Here is a 15273-nt window from a genome sequence, read left to right on the forward strand (position 1 = left end):
AAACAGCGCCTGCATATTTATTTTTGTATATGTGTTCTCAAAAGTGTTCATTATGCTTTCAAAAATGAGGGCAACAGAGAGAACTCCTACTGCTTAAAATGGTAAAACTATATGTTATTGTCTTCTTGTGGCAAACAGAGTGTTGCCCTACGTGCTGGAGGTACAGAAGGACAATGAATCCTGGCTCTCTAGGGATTTATGGTAATATTGGAGAAAGGAATAAAAGAGAGACAAAATTCAAACAATGATATAGAGTGCAAATATGAAGCTCATGTGAGAACCTTACCCTAACTCACATGTTTGTCCTGTAACCAGGTATATTAATCCATCAAATATAAAAATCTCTTCAATTCAAAAGGAAAAATAGTGTAAACTGGATGAGTACCAAGAAAAGGAACTGCCTATAGTGAAAAACAAACAAATACACATTATTTTAAAGCAAATACATTGTTTTTGAGGCAACATTTTTTTAAAGTAATAGGATATGCCATGATGTCATTAATAAAAACTTTTTTTTTTTTTTTTTTTTTAAAAGACAGAGTCTCGCTCTGTCATCCGGGCTGGAGTGCAGTGGCGTGATGTCGGCTCACTGCAACCTCCACCTCCTGGGTTCAAACAGTTCTCCTGCTTCAGCTTCTCAAGTGGCTGGGATGACAGGAATGTGCCACCATGCCTGGCCAATTTTTTTGTATTTTCAGTACAGATGGGGTTTCACCATATTGGTCAGGCTGGTCTCGAACTCCTGACCTTGTGATCCTTGCACCTCAGTCTCCCAAAGTGCTCGTATTATAGGCGTGAGCCACTGCACCCGGCATGTCATTAATAAAAACTTTGAGAAACCTTTTTTAAGTTATCCCTAGAATATTATTTTTCATTGTATAACTTATCGATCTTGCTAAAATACTTAGTATCTAGAACTGATATTTTAAAAAAGAGAGACAATAAGGTTTTCAAGAAATTAAGTTTTTAGTAGTTGCTCTGTACAGTGTTTGAAATTTCTAGCATAGCCCCTTCATAAGAAGGCAAATCTTGACTTATAAGTAGTCTGTAGAAGGCAAAACATTTATATGATCTGAAGAGAAAGCAGAGTATAATTATAGTCTTTAATACTGTATTTGAGGGAATTATAATGTTGTAAAGAAAGTGGACCTGTGACAGATGATGTCACACCCTACCAGTTCTATTCATTTCCTTTTCTGATCTAAAAGCAAGTGCCCATCTTCTACAGAAGCGTCTCTAAGTTGTTCCTTGGGCTTAGCACAGTGGTTAAGAGTGCTGGTTATGTGACCAAAGGTAGGCTCCTTAGCTTTTCTAAACCTAAATTCTATAAAGTGGAGTTATAATAGCTGGTAATTATTGAATACTTACCCAATACTAGGTATTTTACTTGTGTTATCTAATCTTTGTAGCAGCTCTATGAGATAGATACTATTATTATCCCCATTTTATAGCTGAGGAAACTCAAGGCCCACATATGTGAAATAATTTGTTTATGATCACACAGCTAGTAAGTGACTAAGGCAGGTTGGCTCTAGAGCCTGCATTCTTGAGCGCTATGATGCAGCTTCCATGGAATGATACTAGCACCTGTCTCCCTGTAGCACATATGGGAGGATGCATACATAAGATACTGTATGCCACGCACTTACCATGGTGTTTAACATAGAAACTCAGTAAATATTAGTTATTGTAATTATTACTCCTTTCTTTTAAAATGCTAGCTTCCTTGACCATCTAGAAATGCAAATGTGAAAATTAGTATACTGTATACAAATGTTTCTGAGAGTTTTTGAGTGTAACTTGGTTCTGTATAATTTGTTTCTTAACAAACTGATTGTTGACATTCAATCATGTGCCTGAAAGGGAGCTCAGCTATTGATCTTCCTACTTTGTTTTAGATTTCATTTTAGCTTTTTCCATGAACTTCTTTATCTCTGTTGTAGATTGATTCACATTTACTGAAAGCAGTGACAGAGAAAACATTTATTTACTGTCATTTTATTTCTGAGTTCTCTCTTTGCTTTCCCAGTTCCTGAAATAGCATCTGCTCTCCTCCCCACAAGTTTTTAATCATATCATGATTCTTTTTGTTGTTTTTAAAATAGGGATTTGGTCTATTTTAAAATGTTTTCCCCCCTTTAAGACATCATCACTCCAGAGATGACAACAGCTGTTCAAGAGCCAGATGCCACTTTATCCGTGGTGACGCAAGAGCAGGTTGCTACCCTGGAGCTTATCAGAGACAGGGGCAAGACTGAGGAAGAAAAGGAGGACTCCTCGCCTGTGTCTGACGTTCCTGGTGTTACTCAGCTGTCAAGAAGAGGGGAGCCTCTGGCCACTACAGTTTCAACTACAGTCATCCCTTTGTCTTTTGAAGTTACTCCCACTATGGAAGGTCTGTAAGGGAGGAAATTGGACTCTGTTTTGGGGGTGGATCTCTTCTGTTAAGTGGACAAGGAATAGAATGAGTGAGGCAGCCGACATTGGCAGCCGACATGTGCGCGTGCATACACACACACACACACACACACCTTTACCTGGAAAGGGGTGCGAACTGTGTCTTGTTTGAAGAGGTGTGACAGAGCCTTACAAGGACAAGGGTTGGCCAGGTGCGGTGGCTCAGGCCTGTAATCCCAGCACTTTCGGAGGCTGAGGCGGGTGGGTCACGAAGTCAGAGATTGAGACCATCCTGGCTAACATGGTGAGACCCCGTCTCTACTAAAAATACAAAAAATTAGCCGGGTGTGGTGGCATATGCCTGTAATTCCAGCTACTTGGGAGGGGGAGCTTGCAGTGAGCCGAGCTCGCACCTCTGCACTCCAGCCTGGTGATAGAGCTAGACTCTGTCTCAAAAAAAAAAAAAAAAAAAAAAAAGGACAAGGGTTTAGTTTGTAAGTAAGGTCTCCTGGTGGCTCACCTCTGGGTCCTCAAAGGCCAGACCCTCTGAGAAGGCTCTAAGGCTCTTCCTGTTTGGTAACTCTGCTGCAAGGAGCCAGGGGGGATGAGGTGAAAACAGCGTGGACCTGAATTTGAATCGCAAATTTGGCTTTCACTAATATTGTGGCCTCAAGCTAAGTTTCTTAACTTCTGTAAGCTTTGGTTGTTCACCTCTAAATAATGCCTATCTGTTTTATAGGTTATTTTAAGAATTTGAAATAATGTCTACAAAGTGCTTTCTATATAGGAGGCCCTCAAATGCTCTGATCTCTTAAAGGCAGTGAAGTTTTTAAAGCTGTGTGAAAGCTACTACTGTTCTAGAGTCTCTGGACTTGGGAATTCCTGGGGCTATATTTGGCTGGTTTTAAATTGACATTCCAGACCCAGATCAAGGCTCTTACTCTATGACTTGATTTTGAGAAAGACATTCTGTCTTTCCAAATTAGTCTTTGAAATATATTTTAATATATTTTTGTTAAATATTTTACCTTTGGCAATATATAATATAAAATCCTACAACATTCATAATATTGCCAATAGAATAAATGGGAGATTAAAATTTAAAAACAAAGTTCTGATTAGAGATAATACGTTTCCTGGAAGACAACACATTTTCCTGAAAGTCTGTGCTTTGAGGAGTTGGATTAATACAGTATGGGAAAGGACAGCCAACCCAAGTGCCAAACTTACTGTATTGTGTGATACTGGTTTAATCATTTCTTGCCTAAAAAGTGAAAATACGTGCTTACATTTGCCATAATGATTATCTTGTGGGTCAAGTCCTGTCTGTTGTGTTTGGCAGAACAAACGGACACAGTCACAGGGCCAAATGAGGAGTTCACACCAGTTCTGGGATCTCCAGTGACACCCCCTGGAATAATGGTGGGGGAACCCAGCATTTCCCCTGCACTTCCTGCTTCAGAGACGTCCTCTGAGAGAAGAACTGTTATTCCATCGATTACTCACGTTAATACAGCTGCCTCGTATGGCCTGGACCAACTTGAATCTGAAGGTATTCATGCTTTGAAGGGGATCTTTTCAAGGACTGGTTGAGCGAGTCACTGAGCAGATGTTTTCGAGAAAGAATTAAGTGGGAGTATATTCAATCTGCAGTATAGATCAGAGGTCAGTAAACTACAGCTGGGCCAAATCTGGCCTACCAGTTGTTTTTGAATGGCCTGTAAGCTAAGAATTGTTTTTACATTTTGAAATGATTGAAAAAAAGTCAAAAGAAGAATAATATTTTGTGACGTAGAAAAGTTATAAAAATTCAAATTTCAGTGTTCATAAATAAAGCTGTATTGGAACACAGCCACACTAATTCATTTACATATGTATGTGGCTACTTTTGTGCCATAGTGGCAGAATTAAGAAGCTGTGATAGAGACTCAGTGGCCCACAAAGTCTGAAACATTTATGATAGGGCCCTTTATAGAGCAAGTTTGCTGACTCTGCTATTATCTGTGGTTCTCAACTATAGTTGACCATTAGAATTACCTTGGAAAGCTTCTGAAACATCCCAGTGCCTGAGTCACTCTCCAGTGATTCAGATTAAGACGGTGGCGGGGCGGGGTGGGGGGGTGGTGGTGGAATCTGGCATCAGCATTTTAAAAGACTGCCTTAGATGATTTCGGTATTCAAGCTGGTTTGAGAATACTAGATTAAGATGGAGATCTTGAGTTTCCCCACCACATTTTCTTGGTTGCAAGTTTTAACGTGGATTGTATTTTTACAGCATTGCTCTGGTTGTTAATGCTGGGTTATTCTCCCTTAGTAACATCTCTGGGTTAGTCTGTGCTACTATTTGGAGATAGGCGGTTTCTTTATTTACCAAGACCAAGAAATTCATGCCAAATTGTACTTTCCAAGACATTGGCTTTGAGCTTGTAAAAGAAACTTGGGGCACAGCTGCCTATCAACAAATAAGAAGACTAGAAATATGACACACAGTCAATTAATCAGCATTTTTGCAGGTGAATAGCTCCTGGCTGGAGATACAAAACGTCCAAAGATTTATAGAGTAGAATTTCTTAAATTAATCTGGAACACTGGTAAACTTTTGGGCACTCAATTAGCCATGTGTTTGCTGCAGTAGAAGACATAGGATGTGCTATTATTTTGTTTTGTCTAAAGCAGGGAAGGTGATTGAGCTAGGTTTGCAGCTGACTCTGTTACAGACTTTCTGGGTAACACTGGTTGGCTGCTGAGAGAGAAACATGACATTTTAGGAGTAGCATGGAGAATTCCAGAGAAACATGACATTTTAGGAGCAGTGTGGAGAATTCCACAGTAGAAGGCTGGTTTAAGAAATAGATTAAAGTGGGCTCAGGGGCTAACAGCTCTTGCATTCCACATTAAGATAAATACTGTGTGATATGACTTTGAGTTTAGCGTCTCATATGAACTGTCTGTTCTCCTTGATGCCATCTGGAAAAAGCAGGTTTCCCTAAATTAACCTGAGTTCGACATGACAGCTTTACCCAGCAGGGCTCATTAAATCAGAGAAAAAAAATATTTGTGAATAATCCATAATTGTGAAACTGCAGTAATTTTCTAAATTTAGTAGATGATGGCAGTTGTATTGAAATATGTTAGAATTTTCTGACACGCCTGAGGTGTCCTGGGGTTTTAGTTCTTTTCTTCTACACAATTCAATTTTAGCTACTTTTTGATAATATATTTTGTTAGTTTTTGGTCTAAATTATCCTTGTCATGGGTTACAAAAACATTTTTGGTCAAAAGGTATTATTTTTGCTACATTGTTGGGCTTAAGATTTTGAATTAGCACAGTTTTACTCATAAATACCAAGGAGTACAACTTATGTTTAATTAGTATACATTAATAATACCACTGTTAGTTTTATGCTGGTGCATCTAGTCCTCCGAAAGCTGAATTGACTGCACTGATTTAAACAAATCAACCTACTAGACTCCTGGATGTATTGGAGGCCTCCATTTTCAATGTATGTTTTTCTACCTTGCCGAGGAATATAAATGCAGCTTGAAGCTTTGACTGGGTGAAACATTTTAATTCTACCATAAGCTTATGCCTAGAGGCAGGTAATTTTTTTTCTTATCTAGAACACTGTATTACTTATGTCAAGTTGTCCGCCTCTCTTGTTTTAGTCTCTGTGATGTTTTTATATGTTATTTTAATATCTTGCTTTTTCACAAGGGGGCAGGAGCATTTCTCTGGGAAATGAGGTACTTTTCTCCATGGGATTTGGAAAGGGACATCCCTTGTTAGACACTAGACACCAAAGAAGAATGAACCTTTATGGAAATTTCTGAATCCACAGCTCTGTTTATCCTTTAAGAGATAACTGACAGCCCAAATCACTAAAAATGATGCCTACTTCCTTCCACCCTGTCTTCTTCCTTGCTCCTCACATCTCTACAATATGATGACTGAGAGGGGGTATGAGTTTCCAAGGGCTGTCATAACTAAGTGTCACAAATTGGGTGGCTTAAAAAAACAGAAATTTATTCTCACACAGTCTGGAGCCTGCAAGTTGGAAGTCAAGGTATAAGCAGGGCTCTGCTCTCTCCAAAGCCTCTAGGGGAGGAACCCCAGGGTTTCCTTGGCTTGAGGCAGCATGACTCCAGTCTATTCACATGGCCCTCTGTGTCTCTGTGCTCAAATTTCCCTCGCTTTATAAGAGCACGTTAATGGATTAGGGCCCATCCTAATGACCTCATCTTAATTATGACCCTATTTTCAAATATGGTCACATTCATTGGTACTACCAGTCAGGACTTGAACCTACCATTTTGAGGGACACAATTCAACATGTAACAGGGGGTCTGCTTCTGAAGAGTTTGCCAGCTGTCTATGAAGACAGATGTGCTACCTGAGTGATGTGAATTAGTAGAGTGGGAGAAGTTTTGGTGTGTTTTCCATTTCTTAGTCATTGAAGAAAGCCTGCCTTGATAAGTACATGCCACCTTGTGCATATTTCAGTGTCTTTTATCTTGTCAGTAAAAATGCAGTTTGATTTTTGAAGGGATAATGGTTTATTTTTCACCTTGCCTGATACATTTGACTTCTATGTCTGAATTTTTTTTTTAGGGAATAGATATTCTCACAATGATAAATGTATCATACTCATTTCAAGCATAACTCTACAAGAGCTGTATTCAGCGTCTTTGAAATACAAACATAACAAAAATGTTATTTTTATTAAAAATAGGATAATGACACATTTTATACACATTTTATAACTGTATAAATTAAGCTTTGGACATGATCTTTGTATAGGTTGATTTTCTTCTCTTGTTGAATATTAATGTCTTTCCTGCTCCAAAATGCCAACTTAAAATTTCTGATTACTCTTGAAAACATACTTGGAATTTATTTGGGTTAACTCTTTAAAATATTTTAGTACTAATATTTCTTACCTACTTAAAGAAGTCCCACTTTCTGTATATTAGAAATCTCTCTGAAGATATCTACTTACTCTAAATAAATCAAACTTTTAAAAAATTCTTTCTGTATACCCCCATGGAAGATGGAAATTAATCTGTGCTCTAAAGTGATAATAATAATTCTGTAGAATGGAAGGTTGTTGCTTTGGCAGTTCCATATTCAGAAAAATCTATTGTGGGTCTATTTGTGTCAGATAGTAGGTTTCTAAGAACATGTGGGAGATAAGAGTATAAAAACAGAGATTTCTCAGATCTTGTGATTAAGTCTTTGACTGTCCTCCCTCCCACCCCCCACACTTCTTCCCTTAATATTTGGAAGTCAATATCTGGGCCTTCCAGCTAGCAGGAAGTGGGGAGCCAGTTAGTGCTTGCCATGGTGCAGACCAGACAGAAACAGGAATAGGTGACAGGAACACTGAATTTGCTTGGACTCTTCTGGGTTAGGTCTTCTGCAAGAAAAAAGCAATTCCAGTGTCCCTCATCTGGAGAACTTGAATTCTTGATCGGATTGGTCTTATTTAATATCTTTCTGTGGGCATACATGTTGAGTGTTGAGTATAATCCCATGATATTATCTCAACCCTGTGTTAGTCTCTTCTCATGCTGCTAATAAAGACATACCCAAGACTGGGTAATTTATAAAGGAAAGAGGTTTAATAAAGTGAAAGAGGTTCCACATGGCTGGGGAGGCCTCACAATCATGGCAAAAGGCAAAGGAGGAGCAAAGTTACATCTTACATGGCAGCAGGCAAGAGAGCTTGTATAGGGGAACTGCCCTTTATAAAACCATCAGATCCCTTGAGACTTACTCACTATCATGAGAACAGCATGGGAAAGACCTGCCCCCATGATTCAATTACTTCCCACTGGGTCCCTCCCACAGCACATGGGGATTATGGGAGCTACAATTCCGGATGAAATTTGGGTGAGGACACAGCCAAACCATATTAAATCCCCATTTCCTCATTTGTTTCAAAAGGCCCACTTATTGCAGGCCTTATGAAACAAACTCATAGTGGTTGACTTGCTAGAGAATTACCTCCATGAATAGTAGCTCATGCCTGTAATCCCAGCACTTTGGGAGGTTGAGGCGGGCAGATCACAGGGTCAGAAGATCAAGACCATCGCAGCTAACACAGTGAAACCCCGTCTGTACTAAAAATACAAAAAATTAGCCCGGTGTGGTGGCACGCACCTATAATCCCAGCCACTTGGGAGGTTAAGGCAGGAGAATCACTTGAACCTGGGAGGCATAGGTTGCAGTCAGCTGAGATCACACCACTGTATTCCAGCCTGGGCGATAGAGCAAGACTCTGTCTCAAAAAAAAAAAAAAAAAAAAAATTCCAGTGGAGAAGCTATGTTTAACTTTCTTTAATAACTTAATTTTTTAAAATACAAAACCAAATATATCCTTTAACTAGTTTTTTTTTCTTTTCTGACAGTTTTTCCTTGCTAACACTGTTTTGTCTTAGAAAATTTCTGATTTATATTTAGTTTTTAAATGATTGCGTTTTTGACTTTTTTTTCCCAGCCAGACACCATACATGGGGCAGAAAGCTGTCATTATTCTGTCACTCATTGTTTAATCTATTTCAGAGATATCCATTTTCCTGCCTTCATGTGTGTACATATATGCATGCATGTATATGTGTGTATTTAATATCATGGTTGTTTTTGTCCTCAGAGAACAATTCCAGTATTTATTTGCAGTGTCTCTTAATTTCCTTTGCTGAAGAAATAGTGGTATTATCTCTCTTTCCTTATCTGGGGTTTCTAGTTCTGTCCCCTTCCGGTGTCTTCTTTACTGATAACAGGAATTTCAGGAGAAAGTCATTTCTGAAAAGTGTGCCTTCATTCAGGTGACTGAATGATATTCTTGGCAGTCTGGTGACCTCATACTGAAGCCAATTTCTTTGTCTCTTTCTTTTATCATCAATCAGAAAAAAATTGGGAAATACATTGTTTAAGTAGCATTAGGGAGAAGATTTTTATTTTTATTTTTATTTTTGCTGTTGCAAGATTTAATAGAGGGAAAACAGAGCTCCCATACAAAGGGAGGGGACCCAAAGAGGGTAGCTGTTGCTGGCTCAAATGCCTGGGTTTATATCCCAATCATTGTCCCTCCCACTGTGCTCTCAGGCAATAGATGATTGGCTATTTCTTTACCTCCTGTTTTTGCCTAATTAGCATTTTAGTGAGCTCTCTTTACTATCTGACTGGTCAGGTGTGAGCTAAGTTGCAAGCCCTGTGTTTACAAGTAGAAGCAGTCACCTTCCCAGATAGGCTTAGGGATTCTTAGTTAGCCTAGGAAATCCAGCTAGTCGTGTCTCACAGTCCCCCCTCTCAACAGGAAAACCCAAGTGCTGTTGGGGAGGTTGGCCGACGACAGCTCTAACTGCTTCCTGCTGAACTGGGGTGTAGTAGGGGTTGTGCAGTTGAGATTTCCTTGGGAGGGGTGCCTTTGATGTCATTAACATTGGAGCATGGGCTAGCAGGCCGGTCCAGGAGTTCATGGTAAATTTTAGTTATGGACTGCATTTGGGGCTCCATTTGAAGAATGATTTGTAATTTTACAGCTTCGATTCTGGAAGAGATAAACTTAAGGAGGTTAAAGATACAGGGATTGAAATGCATGGCCTGCAGCGCAGGGGATTATTTCTTCAGCGCACTTCACAGGCCCTGACTATCTGCTTGATAGTTTTGAAAAGGCCTAGGTCCAGTGAATAATGATTTGGCCATCTGATGGGTGCTATCAATGGCTAAGTGAAAGGTTTGGTGAAGGGTTTTAAGTAATTTCTACTGGTTAGCTGCAGGCAAAAGTATTTTTCCTTCTTTGGTGGCTAACCATCTGTAGGGGAGGAAAGTACCTCCTTGTGAGGTTCCCTATTCTATTTTTCCTGCTGAGTACTAGGACTTGGTTTCCCAGAGGGGATTACCCCATACTAGGGGTCCTTCTATAAGCATTTCTAATGGAGGGTCCTGCCTTGAGACTCTTTTGGCTTCAATATCCACTTGGTGGTTTCCTTCTATTTTCCTTTCCTTTCCTTTCTGATGACCCTGGCAGTGTAAGACTGCCACCTCTTTAGGTTTCTGTACAGCCAATAATAATCTCCTAATGACTTCCTGATGTTTGATAGTGTTTCCTTGGAAGTTAGGAATTCCCTTTCTCTCCATATTGCTGCGTGGGCATGGAGGACTAGGTAAGCATACTTAGAGTCTGTATATATACTTACCCTTTTTCAATCTCCTAATTTTAGTGCTCAAGTGAGGGCCATTAGTTCTGCCAGCTGAGCACTAGTTTCTGGAGTGAGGGGATTACTTTCAAGTATTTTGTTATCACTGACCACTGCATACCTCACTTTTCGAAGTCCTTTTTCTACAAAGGAACTTCCATCAGTATACAAGTTGAGGTCGGGATCAGTCAAGGGAACCTCTAAAAGGTCCCCTCGAGCAGCATAGGTTTGAGCAATTACTTGTTGATAGTTATGTTCTATCTTTTCTTTATTGTCTGGAAGAAATGTGGCTGGGTTAAGAGTTGCACAAGTGCACAGTCGCAGCACTGGCCCTTCAAGTAATAGAGCCTGATATTTAAGTGAATGGTTGTCTGACAGTCACAAGTCTCCTTTAGCAGTGAGTATGCCGTTCACATCATGAGATATCCACACAGTAAGATCTCTTCTCTGTATCATTTTAACTGCTTCAGACGCTAGGACTGCTACTGCTGCCACTACCTGTAAACAATGAGGCCAACCTTTTGCCACTACATCAGTTTCCTTACTCAGGTATGCCATGGATTGCAAGCTCGTCCCTTGGACCTATGTGAGGACTCCTAGAGCTACTCCTGTTTTTTCTGTGACATATAAAGAAAAGTCTTGCCCTGTTGACAAGCTTAACACTGGGGCTTGGGTTAGGGCCTTCTTTAGGGCCTGGAAAGCTGCCTCTGCTTCAGGTGTCCATCTTAATAAATTCAGTATTGGCTTTCTGAATTTCCTTAACTAGTGTATATAATGGTCTGGTTATTTTGCCGTACCTGGGAATCCATATTCGACAGAAACCTGTTATGCCAAGGAACCCTCTTAGTTGCTTTAGGGTTTTGGGATGAGGATAAGCCAGTATAGGTTGGATATGTTCCTTACTGAGGGCCTTGGTACCTTTGGATAATTTTAGCCCTAAGTATTTAACCTGCTGTGAGCAGAGCTGAGCCTTTGGTTTGGAAACCTTGTAGCCACAGGTAGCGAGGAAATTTACGAGCGCTTGGGTGGCTTGATGGCACAAAGTTTCTGAACGGGCGGCTAAAAGTAAATCATCCATGTACCGAAGGACAAGAGTGTCCAGGTATGAGAACTGGCTCAAGTCTTGGGCTAATGCCTGGCCAAATAGATGGAAGCCATCCCTGAACCCTTGGGGTAAAACAGTCCAGGTGAGTTGAGAAGTTAGATTTGAAGGATCTTTAAAGGCAAATAAGCATTGAGAGTCAGGATGTACAGGGATGGAGAAAAAGGCATCCTTAAGGTCCAGGACTGTAAACCACTCTGCTTCCTCTGGTATTTGGGAAAGCAGAGTATAAGGGTTAGGTACAGTCGGGTATAGAGGGACAACGGCCTCATTGATAATCCTGAGGTCTTGCACTAACCTCCACTGTCTGTTGGGTTTCTGTACTCCTAAAATTGGAATTTGCAGGGGCTACTGCATGGTTTTACTAGGCATTGGGCTTTTAGGTCCTTAACAATCTTTTGGAGTCCTTGTTGGGCCTCAGGTCTAAGGGGGTACTGCCTTTGGTAGGGAAAGGAGGCGGAATCCTTTAGTTTAACTTGAACAAGGCAGGCATTCTTTGCTCGTTCATATTGTCCTTCTGTTGCCCAGACTTCAGGATTAATTCCTTTCTCCAGCAAAGGACAACAAACGGGTGTTCCTTCTCCTATGTTCAGGTATATAATGGCCCCTGCTTTTACTAGAATGTCTTTCCCTAACAAAGGAGTAGGGCTTTCAGGCATAATTGGAAAAGCATGTGAAAAGAGTAAAGTTCCCCAGTCACAACTTAGTGGCTGGGAGAAGTATCTAGTGACTGGCTGTCCCAGGACCTCTCGGATAGTGACAGATCTGGAGGACAGTTGTCCGGGACAGGAGAGTGAGACTGAGAAGGCCACGCCAGTGTCCAGCAGATAGTTAACTTCTTGGCCCTCAATGGTCAAGCATACTCAGGGCTCTGTGAGGGTGATGGCATGGGCTGGCGCTTGCCCTGGGCACCCTCAGTCCTGCTGCTGGATCATCTTGTTAGTGGCTTCTGACTCAGAGGACCTTCATCCTCTGAGAAGAAAGAGGATCAAGAGTGATTCTCTTGACATAAGGGGCATGGACGAGGGGGGGCTTATTTCTACTTGGACAATCTTTTTAAAAGTGTCCTGGTAGACTGCACTGGAAGCAAGCCCTATTAGGCATTTGATTTGCTCAGCCTTTCCCTTTTCCAGAGCCTCCAGAGTCTGCTTGCCTGAGGGCCATGACTAAAGTGGTGGCCTTTTTTTTTATCCGTTTGTCCTGTTCCGCCTGCTCCTCCTCATCTCTGTTATAAAAAACCGAGGTTGCCAAGTTCAATAGAGTTTCTAAGTTTTGCTCCCAGCCTAAGGCGGACTTTTGAAGTTTTTTTGTAATGTCTGCAGCTGACTGAGTGATAAACCTGTCCTTTAAGATTAGTTGACCTTCAATAGAGTCAGGTGACAGTGAGGTATGCTTTCTCAATGCCTCCCTTAGTCTCTCCAGAAAGGTGGTAGGATTTTCTTCCTTTCCCTGTGTTATAGTGGATATCATTGAATAATTCATAGGCGTCATCCTAGTTTTCCTTAGTTCTTCTAGCATGCAAGTTTGCAAATGTCTGTGGCACCAATCTCCATGTTCTGATTTTGTGTCCTAATGAGGGTCTACACTGGGAACTGCCTGCTGGCCTGTGGGGAATTGTTCTCTTTCTTCTGTTGTCATCCTATCATTGACCTGACTGAGATAACAGAGATCACCAAACTCTCGGGTTGCAGTTATGGTGGCACTTCTCTCATTGGGGGCTAGTGTCTGATTTAGCAGTAACATTATATCTCTCCATGTCAGATCAAAGGATTGTCCTAACCCTTGTAAAAACATCAATATACCCGTCAGGGTTATCTGAGAATTTACCTAGATCTATTTTAATTTGTGTTAAGTCTGAGAGAGTAAAAGCTACATGCACTCTGGCTGGGCCGAATTCTCCTCCTCCCACTGCTTGGAGGGGGCATAATCGGGGAATATTGACACTCTTTGGTTCATTGTTTACCCCTTTGTCTATCTCCTTGTGGACCGTTTGGGTTGAAGGGGGGTCCTTATTAGTTGGGGAAGGAGTCGGGGGGACGCTGGGGTAGGGAGGTAGACTCTGAGGGCTTCCTGTAGGGCATAAATCACACTTTTTACATAATTGTGAGTTGTCTCTTAATGAAAAGAAAGTTTGTACATATGGCACTTCACTCCATTGGCCTTCTTTTCTACAAAAGAGGTCTAGCTGTAAGATGGTGTTATAATTTATACTTCCCTCAGGAGGTCAGGTTTCTCCCTCTTGAAGAGGATATTGTGGCCAGGCGGTACTGCAGAAAAATATGTCATTATTTTCTTAGCATCTGAGGGTCAAATTGGTCCTAATTCTTCAGAATACATCTTAGGGGCATTTTTGCCTTGGGGGAATATTTCCAATCTGAGAAAAGAACATAGGGATGCCAGCACCCCTGGGCATTTTCCGATGAGCGTTAGTCCTATAGCGTCCTCTATGGTCCTAATGCTTATTCCTTTCCAGGGCGCATAACCACCCATGGACCTCTGCTTATCGGATTCGTTACGCTCACCGATGTAGCGATATAGCAGTCCTGCACTCCTTTTCCCACCTTGTTGACCACAAAGAAAGGGGTCTGGGCTGCTGGATTCTAGTGGTCCTTTATCAGCATGCCCAACATTGCCTTCCTACTCAGGGGTGAGTCCTAGAGCTGGGCTGGGTTCTTGAGTATTTGGTAACAACTTAGCTGCCCCATCAAGATGCATTTCCGTAGACAACAGTTCTTATGCAAATTCATTTCACAGAGAGTGTAGGTAACCTTTTGAGTCAGGAGTGAGATAGTGAGATAGTCTTTTTTGATTCTGTGAGTACTTTAAGGCTTGACTGAGTGCAAACAGCTCGCACGTTTGAGGAGACCAATTATTAGGCAATTTTTCTAACTCTGCTTCCACAAGAGTCTCCGTATCAATTACTGAATACCCATTTTGGTTTTTCCCTCAATCACCTGGGAGGAACCATCTATCGTCCTGTCCTGAAGGGAGTTCCTCCTAGGTCTGGTCGGACCTTTGTATAGTAATTAAGATTTAAATCCCCTGTTAGGAAATCTGTTGGGTTAAGGGAATTATCAGTGGTTGGTGTTACATTACCTTTTTCTAACAGAATAGCCCCATACTTTAAGATTTTTTGAGTTAGTAAGCTACCTTTTTGCTTTTTTGACTTAGTTCTGAACTGGTGAGGTGTGCTCACAATGAGGTTTCCTCTAAAGGCTGATTTTCTACTTTCTTCTGTTAGCAAAGCAGTTGCCACTACAGACTGAATGCATTTGGGCCACCTGCGGGTTCCTGGGTTAAGGATTTTTGATAGGAAGGCTACTGGTTGTCAGTGGCCTCAGTGCTTTTGGACTACGCCCTTATTTACACTGACAACAAAGTGGTATTGGAGTGTTATAGGGTCATGGAGAAGACCTTCAATTATCAATTACAGGTTTTAAATTTACCCTGGCTTTTAAAGGAATAGGGCACACTTTTTTTTTTTTTTTACTATTTCTATCTTTCTCTTTTTCTCTTTGACTCCCTCTTTCTCTCTCTCTCCTCCATCTCTCTCTCTCTCTCCTCCATCTCTCTCT

At 41.0% G+C, this 15273-nt stretch overlaps 1 protein-coding gene across 2 annotated transcripts in view; it reads left to right on the forward strand.

Annotated features, from left to right (window-relative positions):
- The window catches only part of ARMH4 (armadillo like helical domain containing 4), a 155945-nt gene that overhangs the window by 17050 nt on the left and 123622 nt on the right, over window positions 1–15273 (forward strand). For both annotated transcript variants that reach the window (XM_023231328.2, XM_023231336.2), the window contains exons 3-4: window positions 2144–2395; window positions 3740–3949. In XM_023231328.2, coding sequence (XP_023087096.1) covers window positions 2144–2395; window positions 3740–3949 — 462 coding nt within the window. The remainder of the gene's footprint in view (window positions 1–2143; window positions 2396–3739; window positions 3950–15273) is intronic.

Source organism: Piliocolobus tephrosceles, chromosome 6 (genome assembly GCF_002776525.5).
Source record: "Piliocolobus tephrosceles isolate RC106 chromosome 6, ASM277652v3, whole genome shotgun sequence".
Taxonomy (NCBI): Eukaryota; Metazoa; Chordata; class Mammalia; order Primates; family Cercopithecidae; genus Piliocolobus; species Piliocolobus tephrosceles.